Source organism: Carcharodon carcharias, chromosome 28 (assembly GCF_017639515.1).
Source record: "Carcharodon carcharias isolate sCarCar2 chromosome 28, sCarCar2.pri, whole genome shotgun sequence".
NCBI classification, from domain to species: Eukaryota; Metazoa; Chordata; class Chondrichthyes; order Lamniformes; family Lamnidae; genus Carcharodon; species Carcharodon carcharias.
Genome location: NC_054494.1, coordinates 39,053,679 through 39,071,097, shown reverse-complemented (window position 1 = coordinate 39,071,097; position 17,419 = coordinate 39,053,679). Strand labels below are relative to the sequence as shown.

Here is a 17,419-nt window from a genome sequence, read left to right as displayed (position 1 = left end):
CCTTTGCATTTCAAAAGGCTCCATTGGAAGTTTTAATATCATCCCAAGAGGTAAAGAGAGTCCAGCCCAGCTGACCTTCCAAATGCAGATTTGTACTGGACTAGTGTTAAACTAAAGTCAGTACAAACTTGAAGCTTCGTGGAGATGGAAAGTGTCATGACACTTGGCTTAAACACCTTCAGGTGTCAAATCAGGAGTAGCAAGAGCACTTTTTATGCAGCAACATTCACCCAAAACTGCCTTGCAACCACAGGAGTGTGTCAGTATAACTGCAGAATGACACATCATCTTATCCTCTAATGTGGTGTTGTACAGGAAACAGATTGAAAAGAAGGGCTTGTGTTTATATTGTGTCATTCACAAATTAGGTTCGCCTAAAGCAATTTACAGCCAAGTAAGTGCATTTGAAGCATAGTCATTGTTGCAGTGTAAGGAATGCAGCAACCAAATTGTGCACAGCAAGTTCCCACAAGCAGCACTGAATCACCGAATCTTAACACCACAGAAGGAGACCATTCGGCCCATTATGTCTGCATCGGCTCACCTAATGAACATCATGACCTGGTGCCATCGCCCTGCCTTTTCCCCGTACCCTTGCACGTTGTTTCTATTCAAATAATCATCTAACCTCCTCTTGAATGCCTCAGTTGAGCCTGCCTCCACCACACCTCCAGGCAGTGCATTCCAGACCCAAACCACTCGCTGTGTGAAAAAGTTTTTTCTCATGTCACACTTGCTTCATGTGATAATGACCAGATAATTTGTTCTGGTGGCCTTGGTTGAAAGATAAATATTGTCTAGGACACTGGGTAAACTCTCCAGCTCTTCTTCCATGGGCTCTTTATGTCCACCTGAGAGGGCAGATGGTTTAAGGTCTCCTTTGCAGAACAGCATCTCCAAATGAGCAGCACTGTCTCAGTGCTGCACTGGAGTACAAACTGAATCACACCTCCTGAAAAATGGCAAGAGTGATATCAGCTGAGCCGTGGCTGACTGATGATTTTTGGCTTCTCAAGGAATTGGAAGCAGAGTGAAGTTTAAGACCAGCCATGATTGTATTGAATGGTGGAGCAGTCCCAATGGGCTATATGGTCTACTACTGTTCCAATTTCTTATGAAAATTACCTCGAATACAGTCAATACACATCGCAACAAATGTCCCCTTTGCTCCAACACAGCAGCATTAAGCTGCCAATGAGCACCTTAGAGTTAACTCTTAGGTCTCCACACTAACTTGTTTGTGAAATGTCAAGAGGTTCAGTAAAATGCCAGATATGTAATTAATAGGGAATAAGTTGTTCATCTTTAAAAGCCCCTAAAGTAAAAGATGCACTCATTCATCAATATGAAGGAAGAAAGAACGAACGTGTATTTGAATAGCATTCCTCACAACCTCCGAATATACCACTTTACAGGCAATTGCACACTTTTGTTTTGAAGTGTGGTCATCATGGTAAGGTAGGAATATGATGCAATGAATAATGGAACATGAATACAAGTCTGAGATGAGTTGCATGGTAAGTTTGAGGGAGAAGTGCTGGTATGAAATCAATGTTATATAAAATCTGTGTCCCAATGCAAAGATGGAATGAACCTTATGGTCTGACTCCAACACTCTGGTCATTTTGGAATTAACTCTTTTTAGGCAGGTTTCAGCCTTTGAAGTACTTGGATCCTTGACATGCAGCTATGCAACTCTCCACTGTTCAGGCTTTGGTTGGTATTAATCATGGACAAATGGCTGGCAAAAATAGTAGCTGACCTTGCAACAACAAAAAAACTGGTCATGTTTTTTACCCTGCCCCACGCCCCCAATCCAAACTCGAAGGCAGCCGAGTGCAGCTGAATCAGGAGCTGAAGGCAATTGAACGTTGCTGAATTTGCATGTTCTAAGTTGGTTGGTGTATCAGTGTTTCTGATTCATTTGTGAAAGCTAAACACCCTTTTGTTTTCTGCACAGCCACAGACAAACAACAGCAAAAACAACATAGTCAGCACCCCAAAGGAAAACACTTCTTCAGCAACCACAATGGTACCTGCTGACTTCTTTCATTACCTTCCTGTTGTAATTTTGCTTCAGTGTAGTCACAATGTGTGTCTTGTGTTTATTCTTCCAGGGACAGTCCACGTTGCAGTCCGGAGCTCAGCCAGCTAATTTTGCCCCTTTCCCCTGGCTGTATGCCTAATGTTGGGTTATAAACTCCACCTTTCTTTTGTGCTGACTCCTACTGCGCAGAAATGACTGTCAGCGACATTCACCTAAGCTCATGAGCATGTTCAGGTCAAAATCCCTGCTCCACTGTTTTAAGACAGGCATTTATTTTCACAAAAATCTGAAAATCTGAAATCAAGACAGAAAATGCTGGAAATGCTCAGCACGTCTGGAGCATCTGTGGAGAGAGAAGAGTTAATGTTTCAGGTTGATACTCCACCTACCATCAGAAAGAGAAGAAGTTTGGGATTAAAAGCAAGCGCGGAGCCTAAGAAATGGGGTTCAGGAAAGGAATAAAAGGGAATTAGGGGCAGGGGTGATTCAGTGACAAAAGTGATGGCAGCGGAAGGCAAAAGGAGATGATAATAAGACAAATAAAGGAACAAAAGATGGGCCTAGAGGAGTTGTAAATTGTTTAAAGATTGTTCAAACGAACAACAGCCAAGGAGGGAAACGTGGAAAATCCGGCAAAGCGGAGGGTTGGTGTGACCTGGGAATGCGGCAGAAGAAAGCCAGGTAAACGCTATGGGTGTGACCCGCTCCACTAGTCATGTATCAATTAGCTTTCCCCACCATGAACATCAACCCACACCTCTTCCTTCCCAGCTGTCTCCATTACCAGCATATGCTGTCAGAGAAGATAGGAGCAATGGTTAAGATTTAAAGTTGGTCTAACTGTATTCTATGTTGGTTAAACCTTCCACTGAAGCCGGACAGAGGAATGTGATACAGTTGTACAAAGTGGTTATACACTAATAGCAGTGATAGCAATATCTAGCCAAATCTTTCCACGGATGGTAATATTGGAAAAAGTTTGTCAGGCACATTTTCAAGCCTGTGCTGTTCACTTTTCAAGCACATTAAAAGTTCATACAGGTACAAGCAGATCAATAGATGACACCCCAACATTTTCGAATAAGTTAGTCGCTTGGAGACGAGCATTTGAAGTAACCATATATGTATAGCCTCGGGATTACCCTGGTGTTACTATCATAGATACCCACTTAACACACTGGTATGAAATTCTTCTGTGCACTAGTTTGAGGCTCTATTCCATTTAAAATAAATGTCTCCATCAAGATAGTAGGTAGAAGATATTTTTATAATAGCGCTCAGTGTAATTTTTGGTCTCGTTTCTTAATGGTACCGTATATAACTGCGATCTGTTTGAACCAAAAATAATCCAAATTCGATTAGTCTGCGTTTTCACTCTCCTAAAATCATTTTTGCTCCTTTCTTTGAACAATGGAAAGAGCATAAACTTAAATTTTTAAAAAATCCCTAAACTGCTGGAATGGCACAGAGGTCAATCAGCACCTGAAATGAGAATAGCGGGTAACAGTTCATGCACGAAGCTGCAACATAAAGTCATCTAAATGTTAACGTGCCTTTCTTTTTTTAGATGCCAGTCCTCCTACTGAGCATTCCTATCATTTCTTCGTCTTATTTCAGATTTTACTTACAGAATTTAACTTCAATCTGCTGCTATTTCACATGTGTCTTGAGAATTTTCAAATAACAAGTAGGGATAAAGACATCTAAGTTCCTGGATAGCTCAATATGGGAATGCAGTTTAATTTGAATTATCCCTTGTTATTCTCCTATCTTCCAACTGGACCAGTGGCAACTACCAAGAATCAACAGTTCCAGAGCAGACGGGTACCTTTGCTAAGGGGTGCTTTGTGACATCAAATCACCTCAGCGATCACAGTTCTTGAATTTCATAATTGCATATGGTTAGCAATCTGTAGCTGAAAAATGGAAGAATTAGCAATGAACTTCTCAGAGGTTGGAGGTGCAATGTTTTCTCAGGAGAGTTATGTCCTGAGAACTAACTTGCCATTTAAATGCTTTTTCTTTCATGTATGTTAGCATTGCTGTAAGAAGGGATTGATTACTGCATATTAAAGCTTAACATGTTTTTACAATGTTAGCTGTTGTAGTTTTGTTCCTGTTATTAAAAAAACTAAGACAGATGTCACTGAATGTTGGACTGCAGGATTTGTCCATTAAATCCCTTTTCTCTCCTGTTTATCTACTCAGGAACCACAGACAACAGTAGTCCATAATCCCACAGATGGCATTAAGGTACCGGTTTGAATCCTGTTATTCATGAAAACTGTTCACATGTTTGAAATTCCTGTGATTTATTTGAATTTACTGAGCCTTTTCTTTTCCTGTTGGAGTTGTAATACACCTGTGGTGGGTGTCAGGGGACTTAACTTCAAGGAACACATTTCAGTAATGGCACCTTCACCATGTATAAAATATACAGGCTTAAAGATTTACCTCCACACACCTTCACTTGCACTTGGCATTACCGTTGCTGAACCCCCCCCAACTACTGTCACCATCCTAAGTGTTACCATTGATCAGGAGCTTAACTGGACCAGCCATATAAATACTATGGCTACAAGAGCAGGTCAGAGGCTGGGAATTCTGTGGCGAGTAACAGACCTCCTGACTCCCCAAAGCCTGTCCACCATCTACAAGGCACAAGCCAGGAGTGCGATGGAATACTCCCCAGTTGCCTGGATGAGTGCAGCTCCAACAACACTCAAGAAGCTCGACACCACAAAGCAGCCCGCTTGATTGGCATCCCATCTGCCACCTTCAATATTCACTCCCTCCACACGGTAGCAGCAGTGTGTATCATCTACAAGATGCACTGCAGCGACTCACCAAAGCTCCTTAGACAGCAGCTTCCAAACCCTCAACTGATACCATCTAGAAGGATAAGGGCAGCAGATACGTGGGAACACTACCATCTGGAAGTTCCCCTCCAAGCCACACACCATCCTGACTTGGAAATATATCGCCGTTTCATTCCTCATTTGCATCCCAAAGGTAAGTCCCAGGAGGGGTGGTGTCGATTGAATCATTTCAACCTTTGGAAATGCTGTGAAGCCAGAAGGAAAGATGTAGTCAAACTTTTAAAAAACACTCAACCTCTTAGCAAGTGTTCAATTAATGCAAGTAAGGGACCCTTTGCTTTATAAATAGGGGCAGAAAGTACAAAAGCAACTTAGTTATGCTAAACCTTTATAAAACAAAGGTTATACCCTGGCTTGAAGTATTGTGTCCAATTCTGGGCATCATATTACAGGAAGGATGTCAAGACCTTAAAAAGGGAGCAGAGATTTCCTAGATGGAACAAGACTAAACAGCTACAGTTATGTGGACATACTAGAGAAGCCGGAATTGTTCTTGTTCGAGCAGAAAAGGTTAAGAACTGACGTATACATATGAATTTATGAATTAGGAGCAGGAGTGGGCCATTCAGCCCCTCAAGCCTGCTTCACCATTTGATAAGATCATAGTTGATCTTATTGAGGCCTCAGCTCCACTTCCCTGCCTAATCCCGTACACTTTGACTCACCTGTCAATCAAGAAACTATCTAACTCTGCCTTAAAAACATTCAATGACACAGCCTCCACTGCTCTCTGTGGAAGAGAATTCCACAGACTAACAACCCTTCTGAGAAAACAAAATTCTCCTCATCTCCATCCTAAATGGACGACTCCTTATTTGTCATCCTTTCAGAAGGAGATCTTAATGTCACATGATGGCTTGTCCAGAACTACATGATTTTGGCACTCCTGTGTGGTCTAATTCTGCTCAGGGGGTTGATCAGCATGGTTATTTGGCGAGCTTAGGCAAGTTTGGCTAATCTGAAGTTACCATTTTGGAATTTCATCTTATCACGGGCATCGTTCTATAGGATTTGCTATTCTCTTGGCTGGAATGATTGACGACTTCAACATAACCGGAATTTCATGTCATCCAAGTTTGACTCATCACGATTTCACTGTAGTTAAATATTCACAAGCCCTGGTAACCATGGAGCTTGAAGCTTTAACTTGTGGGGGAGTGAGTTATTTTAATCTATTTTTCTGTGATAACTGCAAACATAAAGGAACAGTCAAGCTGTAGAGTTCCATGCCCTGGCATTCTGAATAAATAATGCAATAAGGATGTGAAATAAATAAATGGATTCTATTATCTGTTTGAAAAGAAATGCCAACAATATTGTATCTACATTTTTTTAAAATGTGTTCTGCTTCATTTCACAAATGGGATTTTTTTTTAAAAATGTGTTCATGAGAAGGGGACACTGGCAGAACCTGGTTTACTGACAAACCAAGTTCCTAAAGAAGATCGTGAAGGGCTGTGTCTCCAACCTCTCCAATTCTATGATAACAGTGCTCTCATTATGATGTCAAGTAGAAATAAGTTGCAGTTTCATGTTCTCAGTGAAAATGGAGGAACAACAATATTTGTTCAAGTCAGGACGGTGTGTGGCTTGAAGAGTGGGAGGTGGTGAAGGTGGTGGTGGAGGGGGAAGGGGAGGGGGATGGTGGTGGAGTGGGGTGGCGGTGGGAGTTGAAGTTGATGGGATTCTCGCTCATTTGTGATTCAAAACACAACATATTGTTCAGAAATGTAGATACAATATTGTGGCATTTCATTTCATACAGATAATGGAGTCCAATTGTTTATTTCACATCCTTATTGCATTATTTGTTCAGAATGCCAGGGCGTGGAACTCTACAGCTTGACTCTTCCGTTATGTTTGCAGTTATGACAGGAAAAAAAAAGATGAAAATAACTCTCTCTTCCCCCACTAGTTTAGGCTTCAGGCTCCATGGTCACCATGCTGCTCTTGTCTGTTCTGGTGATGTGACTGGTGCTATTGGAGTGAGCCTGTTGAATTGATGCAGTGCATCCTGTAGGTAGTCACAAGGTTGAACATTGCACTTCTCTCTTTGCTAAAGTGCCTGGATTTTAAGGGAGTTTATGGAACTGCCATGAATAGATTAATGAAACCGGCCTGCTTTTATCTCCTGCAAGTGTAACAACCATGTAATTCTATTCTCAAACTCTTGGGAGAACGTCCCAAGAGGATTTCTACTCCAGGAGTTGACGGAGTGTTTACATTATTAAATCTGCTTTCTGTACATCTATACAGAATCCTAGATCTTGTGTGACAGAAGCTGGGTTTAACGGTATGAACACCAGGGGCTGAGGACCAATTTAGCAGTAGCTTCAAATCTCTTTACATTGAAGATGAAGTAACAGCTGACACAGGCAGGAGAGAGAGCGGTTTAGAATAGGAGGCTGGAGGCAAGTTCCAAAAGGAAGTAGTTGATGCAGCGTTAAGATCCAGGAGAAGAAGGCCAGACGTGGGGAAGCACTGACAGAATTTACCACTGATGACAAAGCTGAAGGCTGGTGATTTTGAATATAAAGCTGGAGAAGGTGGTTAATGTGGAGTGATTCCTTGAGCTGATTTGAAAGTCCGTCTTATCAGCTAAAATGGTGAGGTGTGTACCATAGCTGTGGCATTTTGTTTGTGACTCTGCACGTCATCTTAAGGGCTAGCCCATAGCTTTCTTTGCGACCAGACAAAAAAATTTTATGCAAGAAAAAGAAAGAATTGCCTTTATACAGCACCTTTTCATCCCAAAGCACTTTTATAGCCAATGGAATACTTTTGAAGTGTTGTCACTGTTGTAATCTGGGAAAACCATGAGAAATGGTAAATTTTCATAGTCAGGTTTGGTGAAATAATCAGCTGCAGCTCAAAATTGTTGGCGTTGTGCCAATTCTTTCAAACTTGTACAACAGTTTCATTGATCTTGAGATACGCTATTGGGCTGGATGCTAGTGCTGACAGTTCTTCATACTGAGGAAGCTGATAACAGACTCCCCAGGGTAACCTCACCGATTGACAACCAGCCACAGTAAGCCCGGCAAGTTTAACCAGCTCTGTTAGACCCACAAGCTTGTACTTGGCTCCTCGATCACCCCACTAAACCAGCATCAAAGCAGCTGCAGTGTATTGTGAAATGACTGATTAAATGTTAATACTCTTGTCTTAAGCTTGAAATAGTATGAAGAAAGAAAGGCTTGCATTTACTTCACTGTCCAAAAATATCTCTCTGAATGACTTCTGTAAGTTCTCTATCATACTAAGGTGTCAATGCTTGATCACGCAATGAATTGCTTTGAAACACAGTCAAGGTTACAGGGTTAAACCTGGCAGTTGTCCTGCACACAACAAGATCCCACGTGCTGCAGTAAGATAAATGACCGGTTACAATAAGTCCTCACTTAATACCTCCTCACTTAACTTTGTTTCGCTTTAATGCTGTTAATAAAGCATTGTCAGTATATCTATTTAACATTGCTAGTTTCACTTTAACATCATTTGCCACAGGCTTCCTCTTCTGTGGCCTGTCTGTTCACAAAACCTTTTTCCCAGCACCTCCGCTGTCGCTCTGTGTCCCCTCCCCCTGCTTCCGCCCTCGGTCCCAGGCCTCACCTCCTGCCCCTCCTCTCCAGCCTCACCTCCACTGGCCTCACCTCTGTTCTTGCCTTAGGACCCAGGGTCTGCTCCTCTTCTCCTGGCTGCTGGCTTCGCTCCTGGCTCTGCCCTTGTTTTACTCCCACTGAAGTCCTGGGCCAATGCAGATAGTTCTGAGACTTTAGTTGCTAACTGCACTGACCAGCTTCTGACACTGGATAGAGCCTGGTCAACCTAGAAGTCCTATACAGTACAGGTACCTCCATGCTGAGGGTATTTTTTTTTATTGGATATTGTATTGTATTTTATATTTAGTGATCCATTTTATTTTGCAAGGTTTTTTCACTTAGGAGTGCACAGTGCTGCACATATATGGTATAGTATTTCAACTTGTGCATCGTTTTTTCTGGGCAGGAAATGTCTGAAGGAACCTAACTCTGGCTTTAACATTGATTCCTTTGGGGACCCATGATTCATACAAAATTGTTTCACTTAAAGTTGTGATTTTCAGGAAGGCAACCACAACTTTAACTGAGGACTTACTGTATTTTGGTGGTCTTTAAGGAACCAGTGATAGTAAAAGGACATAGGGATTATCCCTTGTCATCTCTGTCAATGTAAAGGAAGCTTCGATGTCATCCTGAACCACTAGAATGCAGGAAGACAAGGCTTCAGTTTAATACCTTGGCTAAAAGATGAGACTTTCAGCAGTGCAACAGTCCCCCAGTACTGAACCTGCAATTCCATTCTCGGGTCCTGGAGTGGAGTGTACAGTGTTGCTGAAAAAAGAGATCTACTATCAAAGCTTTTCATCTTGCACTCATAGCTACACAACATAAACCAACATTAAAGGGGACAACAATTTATACTGCATGAGAAGAGTATGCAGTATAAATTGTTGTTCCCTTTACTATTGGTTTATCTTACGTATGTCTTGATGAATGCAAGTAGAAAAGTTTTGATAGCATGTCTCTTTTTTCAGCAATACACAAATCCTGTATTGCCAGATGACTAAGGGTATCCCTTTTTATATCTCTTAATAAATAATATGGTGCAATGTGTTCTTTGAAATCCATTCAGACCTGTTACATTTTGTTAAAATGCTAACTCTTAAGGAGCTGATTGAGATGACTCATTGGTCAATTAACCTAGGCAGGTTTTTACATCTTCCATATACTAACTATTGCTATCAAGAGAAACAAGCATACCTGGCTTCAAATGCTGAGTGAGTTTTGAGGTACAATTGGACAGACCCCAGAAAGACGACCAACATTTCAAAACTGGGCAAAGGTGTCAGACTGACTTCATCAATAATGGAAGTTCTTGTCATATTAGGGAGCTGCTCCAAAACTGATAAGACAGGATTACTTTTCTGGATCCATTTATTGTGGATCGTGCCTTCCCTCCCCTTTCTGATAACTCAGTGAGTTGAGGACCTCCCTCCCTATCAACATCCTGAAGCGCAAGTTCAGTCAAGAAGGCGGCCCACTCATCCTGGTCAAAATCTGAACAACTGGTTTGCACAACAATGGTCCCCACTGTGTCACTTCTGAGTAAAATAGCTGAAAATTCAATATTCCCATGGCTGGTATAACCAGAACTTAAATGATCTTATCTATCCCAGACCATTATCTCATATCAAAACTGTATAGAACAAGAGCCCAAACCAAACAGAGCTTTATTTTTGTCCACCCTGGTTAGACTCGAGTGCTTGTTTGGCTGATCTGGACTAAACATAACAGAAAAATCAACAGTGATATATTTTCAAATGAAAAAAAGGAAAGTGGGGTAGAGAGGCAAAGAGGAATAGGAAGGGAATTCCAGAGCTTGGGGCCTAGGCAACTAAGGTGGAGCAATGCAAATTAGGATTGTACAAGGGTCAGAATTCGATGAGTGCAGATCTTGGAGGGTTATGGAGTTGGAGGAGACTACAGAGATAGGGAGAGGCAAGGCCGTAGAGGGATTTGAAAACAAGGATGAGAATTTTAAAGTCGAATAGTTGCTTAGCCGGGAGCCAGTGTAGGTCAGTGAACATGGTAGGTTTGTTGCCATTCTCCCAATGATAAAGCCCCCTCTCCGTGATCTACCATGCTCAAAAAGAGCAGTCATTCGTATTAAACTTTAAATGGTTACCTAAGCCATAGTAAAAGCACATCCTTTAAGACGTATCAGCTGTGTCTCCACCAGAACCAGCATTATTCACCCAGGTGTATAACTGAGTGTAACAGCTTGCTTTCCAACGCATTAGTCATAGGGACTTGAGCACACTGCTGTTTTGCATGGTTTCTTATGTGAAAGTGCTAATTTGCCAAAAAAAAGCCTTTGAATTGAATTAGGAAGTTGCACCTAGAGATAATGTGTCTTGAAATTCAGCAAACATAGATATTATAGAATTCTGTGTTTTTATATGCTTTGAGACACTTTTACAACCCACAATTGATCTCTCAGGTAGTAAAGTTTCTGAATTTAATAGAATACCTATTGTACTGAGTACGTTTGCATTAGTTTAGAGCTCTGTTCCTTGCAGATGTTTTCCATAAAGACCTGCTTTATTAATACACTCCTCCTGAATCTCAAAGTCTCTCATTACTGGAGGTCTAACTGTTATAAGGACCGGGAAAATTTTCCATCTGTTTGGGGGCTATTAGGGTTCTTTAACAACAGCCTTGATGACAATGGTCCATTAGTTCTGAGACCGAGCTTGCCCTCTGAATTAGACGCAAATGATCCCATGGCACTATTTTGAAGAAGAGCAGGGGAGTAATCCCTGGGTCCTAGTCAATATTTATCCAATAACCAACATCAGTAATAAACTTTTTACCTGGTTATTATCATAATGTTGTTTGTGGGAGCTTGCTGTGTGCAAATTGGCTGCCAATTTTTTTTATTACAACAGTGACTACACTTCAAAAGTACTTCATTGGCTGCAGGATGTTTTGAGACATCCTGAAGATGTGGAAGACACGATATAAATGCAAATCCCATTCTTTCCAAGTTATTGCCTTCCTAGGCTTGTTGCCCATGAGGGCCTAGAAACCAAAGAGCTACGTTTTGATAAAGCTTCATGTTCTGTGCATCTCTTTGAGCCCGTGACCTAAAAGCAACACAGAACAGTTGTGGTCGGCATGTGCATGTGTCTGCTTGTCGTCTGTATGTTTTATTTCACTGTTCCTTTCTGATTACCTTCTCTTGGTGGGGGAAAAAACCTGATCAATGTTCTACCCACGCTGGCTAAAGGCAAAAGAGCTGGTGTCGAAGTTGGCCAGAAAGGATCATAATGCAAAAGCATGGCTACTGGAGGACAATAGGGATGCTGGTAGCCTGTTTTCCTTAAGTTGATAAGTGTGTGAACATGTCCAACAGCTCCTCGGGGTATTGTCCAGCAGTGCATTCCTGCCCCTCATAACTAAGGATATCTGTTGGCAGAAAAATTAGCCAAAGATTTTCATCCATCTTCACAAGGACTCCATTATAACAAATATTTTTACAATACAGACTGTAAACAGTTCTCTTCTCCAATCTAAGAAATTTATGGATGTGAGTCAGTGTTGCAGACACAGGGGAACGCTTCATTATTACAATAATATTTCAAATATACCTTGAAAATAGCCGGAGAAACTAAAACACTGGTTTTGTTTTAAGCTGTGACCATTACTTCAGGGAATGATACTTTCCATGTTTTAAAGATAATCAGAGAATTTCTGCAAAAGATTTAATGGCTGTGATTTTTCCCTGAGTAGCATTCTTATAACCAACAGCAATTTGCTATAAGCCTTTAAGTAACAGCCCATTTTGCAAAAGACAAGAGGTTCAGGTGAGTTAGAAGTGTTTACTGCTGACAACTCCAACAATAAAAGGACTGCAGCTCCCTCCGGCAAATCTCAAGAACAGTAAACAAACCTCTCCACAAGTAGTTGGATGAGAGCTACTGCTTACTGGAAGCACAGTGATGCAGTGAATTGGATAGAGTGCAGCCTATGACTTGTGTTACCAAGGCTGGCTTCGTGCCAGAGCACTGTCACTATAATGGCTGCAGTGGTGATGCAGGCAATAGCTTTATTTCTGCCCACAGCTAGCTCCAGTTAAGATTATTCCTGTCCTGGGGAGTGAGGTAACTAGCTAAATCTCTGTGAGTTACCTCAGGGCCAGAAAGAAAAACAAAATATCAGCCAGCATTCCGGCTCCTGATTTGCTAACTCTCTGTTAGCACATGCCTTGGGCGGTGGTGCGAAGGGGTTTAGCCCCCATGGTTGAAAAGCCAAGTTTCACTTAGAGTGGGGGATATGGATAACAGCTATTGTATTATCCAGGGAGCCCTACTTTTCGCAAGGAGCCAAAGCCTCAAGGGGGAAAACTGAAAGGGGAGGGCGAAGCAATTAAATATTGAATTTGCAACTCTCTTCAAAGCTCCACTAAAACCGGAAAGTGTCCATCTCTACCATACTTCAAAGTTTTCAAAACCCACTCGAAGCTGGAACAGCCTGGATGCTTTTGCACAAATCCTTAAAAAAAACTGAATTATGAATGATCCCAGCATGTGCATGTTGCATGTTTCAAAAAGCCTCACTGCATGGTTCGCCTCTGAGCCACCTGAAGTAAAGGTTTAAGAAGAAAGAAGTCACGTGCAAAGGACACCCAAATGTACCCATCATATTAAATTTTCTAATATGCCACACACTCCTTATTTGGACATCACTGTCCCATGGTACAAAGTTGCACCTGCCCCTGCGCACATTGGCCAATTGATGAAGTTTCAGAAGCTGCAGATTTGCATAGCTAATGCCTGTAGCGTCAGTAATGACTCCCTAAAGTGATACTGCTATTTCCAGAGAATTGGGTGTTCTCCCCATCATCCCTGCCTTGAGATCGCATTGCTGCAAGTGACTGGGATTGATTTTACACACAGTTTGTATTATATAACTATCTTCTGCTCACTGCAGTTTACTGGAGAAATCACCCTGCTCTTATCAGGAGGCTTTGCTGTAGTTTTGTTCATGAGTTCTGTTTGCTGTAGCTGTAGTGACTCTTTAGACTCTGTACGTAGACTTAGTTTGTTTTGGTATAAAATAGACTGTTTGCTGTGAGTCTTGCTGTAAGTTGATCAGTAAAATAACTGAGGGAAAATTATTTGTGTTGCTTATGGAATTGCAGAACACACCCCAAATCCATCTTCCAGATTGTGAAAACTCCTTGAATTCTGATCCAGTTAAAGATAATTATTTGTTCTTACAACATAGCTTGTTTGTGATTTAATGAATTAACTTGCTTAAGCTAATACTATAAACATCAAAATAAAACACACTGTTATGGTTCTCATTCCAAAGAAGAAAGTGTGTGTGTGTGTGAGAGAGAGAGATAAGCATTGGGGGAAAATACACAAATCTCGTGTTTTCTTCTTTTGTGGTCCATATACTACTTATTGTTTATGCTTTAGTGCTCAGTGTTGAGGTCTGCTCTGGTTTTCTTTTTAAAAAATGTTTGTTTTCTCTAGGGATCGACTGAGAGCTGCAATACGACCACTGAAGATGAGGAGGGGAAGGGTAGGTGTTTATTTATGCTGATCCAGTACTTTAATATCAACTGTGTGAGAAGGATCTATGTAACAGTCCAGACCTGCAGACAAACTGGAGCCAATCATCTGTTTCTGTTCCAGTTTAGTGAAGTCACGCACTGTTTGTGATTGAATAATAATGCAGTTTGTAAACAATATGTATATATATATATATATATGCTTTTAACTTGCTTACTTGAATCAGTCAAAAGGATGAAGATGGGTGACAGTTTTAAATTAGTATGTGTGTATTGGACCATGTATGAGGGTGGATTGATTGTCCCTTCCATTCTGTCTCAAGCACTGAGGGTCAGATCTCCCAAATAACCAGGCCCCCTGGCGATTTTTGTTAAATATCAAAGCATTGGTAATGATTTTATGACGTACACGTGCACACACAACACTGACCTATTCATCTGTAGCTATTCTCCATCCCCATCTTGCTTGCTATCTTGCCCCTTAATTCTGCTACTAATTGTTATATGCTTGATTTAATACTGCTTGCAATTTTGGGAGTAAGCACCAACAGAAAATAACATATGGACTTCAAACGGCATGTCGGCAGCAGCCTTGTCATTCCAAAAGCAACAGCCAATGTCTCAAACGACAACATCTGTGCGTAGCAAAGCTGAATTTGAGGTTCTTTGTACAAATGTTGAAAGGTCCATCACAACAGCCCTGCATCCTACAGAAGACCAGATTGGCTGTAAGGTTCTGGGAATAGGTTGTACCCCAGTTTGTTTTGGAGTTGGTAAGTCAGATAAGTGTTGTATATGGAGATAAAATAACCCTGTTACAATCAAGATCTTTAAGTCTTGTTTAGCAGCATTGGGTAGCATAGAAGCTTCATGACCTTGGATGAAAAATGCAATTGGTAAATACATTCCAGGTTAAGAATGCTACTTATCTGTAGCCTAACCAATGACAAACATTGGACTTGTAGAATGGCAAAGCAAATTCAATAGCGAACAGCTCTAAAATGCAGTTCCTAAAGGATTAAACTCACTTCTCTATCTTTTGAAGTCCCCACAATTTGGCTTAAAATTTTCAAAGTGCCTTCAAAACTGCTTTGCTGCTTGTTTGTATATGTAGCTCACCCATTATGTTAGGTCAGCTGCAATCGAATACTTAAAGCTTGCTGGGTATAAAACAATAATGTAGAGGTGCTATTTATTGATATACTTTTGATGATCTTGAAGGTAGGACATCAAGCGAAGTTAAAATATAGGAAGCCTAACCTGTTAACTTCCCTGTAAGTGATTTAAGTACCAAATTCCCACCCCTCACACTCCAATGTCTCTCACGTTCCTTAATACACATACAACTGACTACATGACGGAAGACAGGTCAACCCCCTGCTTTCCCACCAAGACCAGAAGCCACAAATGTTCTGAGGGTGTTCACGGAACAAAAGTCACATTGGGAACCCATTTGCAGTTCTGCTTCTGATAGCTCCTTGATGTGGAGGTGACCAGACAAACTCAACAATGCTCGCCACCCATGTACCATTGACAATATACGTCACAAAGACCACGCTGAATATTGAGGAATGTATGGACACTTTGAATGCCTGTGTCAAACCTAGAAGTCTTCAGAATGAAAGGCACCAATTCTTTTCATTTCAAAAGAAAAATGCTGTTGATTAAATAAAGAAAATGAACAAAGTTAATCTTTTGATGAACAAAACAATCTCATCTTTCAAACTTGGCTACAATGATGAACTATGTTGGAAAACATATCGGATTAAGAATCTGCCATTCACTGCTAATGCTCACCATTCTCCCAGTTCAGACATACACAAGAAAGTAACACATCAGCACTGTATGTGAAAGGACTACCTCACAATATATTTAGTCCCCAGCATATGTGATTTACTGTAGAACCTTGTATTAAGCAGGACGTGTTGGTGGATTTCAGGTAGAATTGAGAGTAAATTGGAATACAAGTGAGAGGGGAGAGTTTCTTGCATCAGTGCCCTCCCTGATTCTGTGAGACAGCCTTTAAATGGAGCATGAACCTTCCCCCTTAGATCCTTCAATAGCAGAACCCTTATCACAGAGCAAGAACGACTCCATCTTAGGACAGGATCTACCCCCTTGGACAAGACCTGGAAGATTTAGAGAAATAAATCAAGAGGAAGTGGATGAAGGAAAATGAATTTTTCATAATTAGCCTGTTCCTTTAATGCTGCTGCAGTCTCCAAATCTGACAACTGGTACTTGTCCAGAGAGACCTAGCCACTATTCCGAATAGAGTGAGTAATAAAGCATGATGAGTGTGTTATGCACTCACCATAGGGTAATTTAGAAATAGCTTATACGGACTATGACAAAAAAACCAGCATTCTGAAAAATGATGCAAGGAAAAATATTAGACTAAGGTATTATTCTACACCTCACCGTGTTGTACATGTGTAAGTGACGTATTGGTAAGGGTTTCTTTTTTAATAAACATTGAATGCTTCTGGTAAAGGCAATTCTTGGTGCAACATCTTGCAGTGAGGGAAATGGAAGAGAGTAAATTTACATGTAATGTTAGCAAAGATGACCCAGTGTCAGCCAGGTCTGCATGTGAGGTCCTGTTAGCCATCCTTTATGACCTGTGAGATGTAGCATCATATCCCATTTTTGCTATGAGGTCTTATATTACATTTGAGATTTCATGGCACATCCTGTCTGTCTTGTGAGATTTTCCATTACGTCCTCGTGAGAACTTGCATTACATGACGTGCATCATGTGAGGTTATATGTCAAATTGCACATGCTCTGCGTGATGCTGCATCACTTTCAATATTGCCAATGAGTTATTTTGTTACACTCTGTACGCCCTGTGAGGCCCTCGGTGACATTGAATTCATCCTGCAGCCTGACATATTGTTAGCTATAGCTTCCAAAAACCAGAGCTCTGGGGAAGTGGGCCTAATTGGATAACTTTTTCAAAGAGCCAGCAATGAAATGATGGGCAAAATGGTCTCTTCCTATGCTGTATGATTGGCTAAACTTTATGTGAAGGAAATAATACAAATGTAATTATAAATAATGAGCCAATCTTGGGTTTCATCTGATCAGCAGACAACTTTATTCTTGTGCTTCTTTTAGGTTTGTTCTTGAAATGTGATCATTGCTGGCAAGACCAGCATTTGATGCCCATCCCTAATTGCCCGTGAAGTTGCTGGAGAACTGCCTGTGACCCCCCTGCAGCCCATGTGGTGTATGTAGATACACCCACAGTGTTTTTCCATTTAGCTGGTTGCTAGGCCATTTCAGAGGGCATTTAAGAGATAACTGCATAGCTGTGGGTCTGGAGTCTGCAGGTTTCCCCCCTGAAGGGCATGAGTGAACCAGATGG

General features: G+C 41.2%; 1 protein-coding gene across 7 annotated transcripts in view; it reads left to right on the top strand.

The window, feature by feature from the left end:
- The window catches only part of camk2g2 (calcium/calmodulin-dependent protein kinase (CaM kinase) II gamma 2), a 351,948-nt gene that overhangs the window by 299,835 nt on the left and 34,694 nt on the right, over nucleotides 1–17,419 (top strand). For 4 of the 7 annotated variants that reach the window (XM_041176368.1, XM_041176371.1, XM_041176367.1 and 1 more), the window contains exons 14-16: nucleotides 1,961–2,032; nucleotides 4,256–4,300; nucleotides 14,012–14,060. In XM_041176368.1, the coding sequence (XP_041032302.1) occupies nucleotides 1,961–2,032; nucleotides 4,256–4,300; nucleotides 14,012–14,060 (166 nt within the window). The remainder of the gene's footprint in view (nucleotides 1–1,960; nucleotides 2,033–4,255; nucleotides 4,301–14,011; nucleotides 14,061–17,419) is intronic. The other 3 variants (XM_041176369.1, XM_041176372.1, XM_041176373.1) reach the window with 1 other exon arrangement.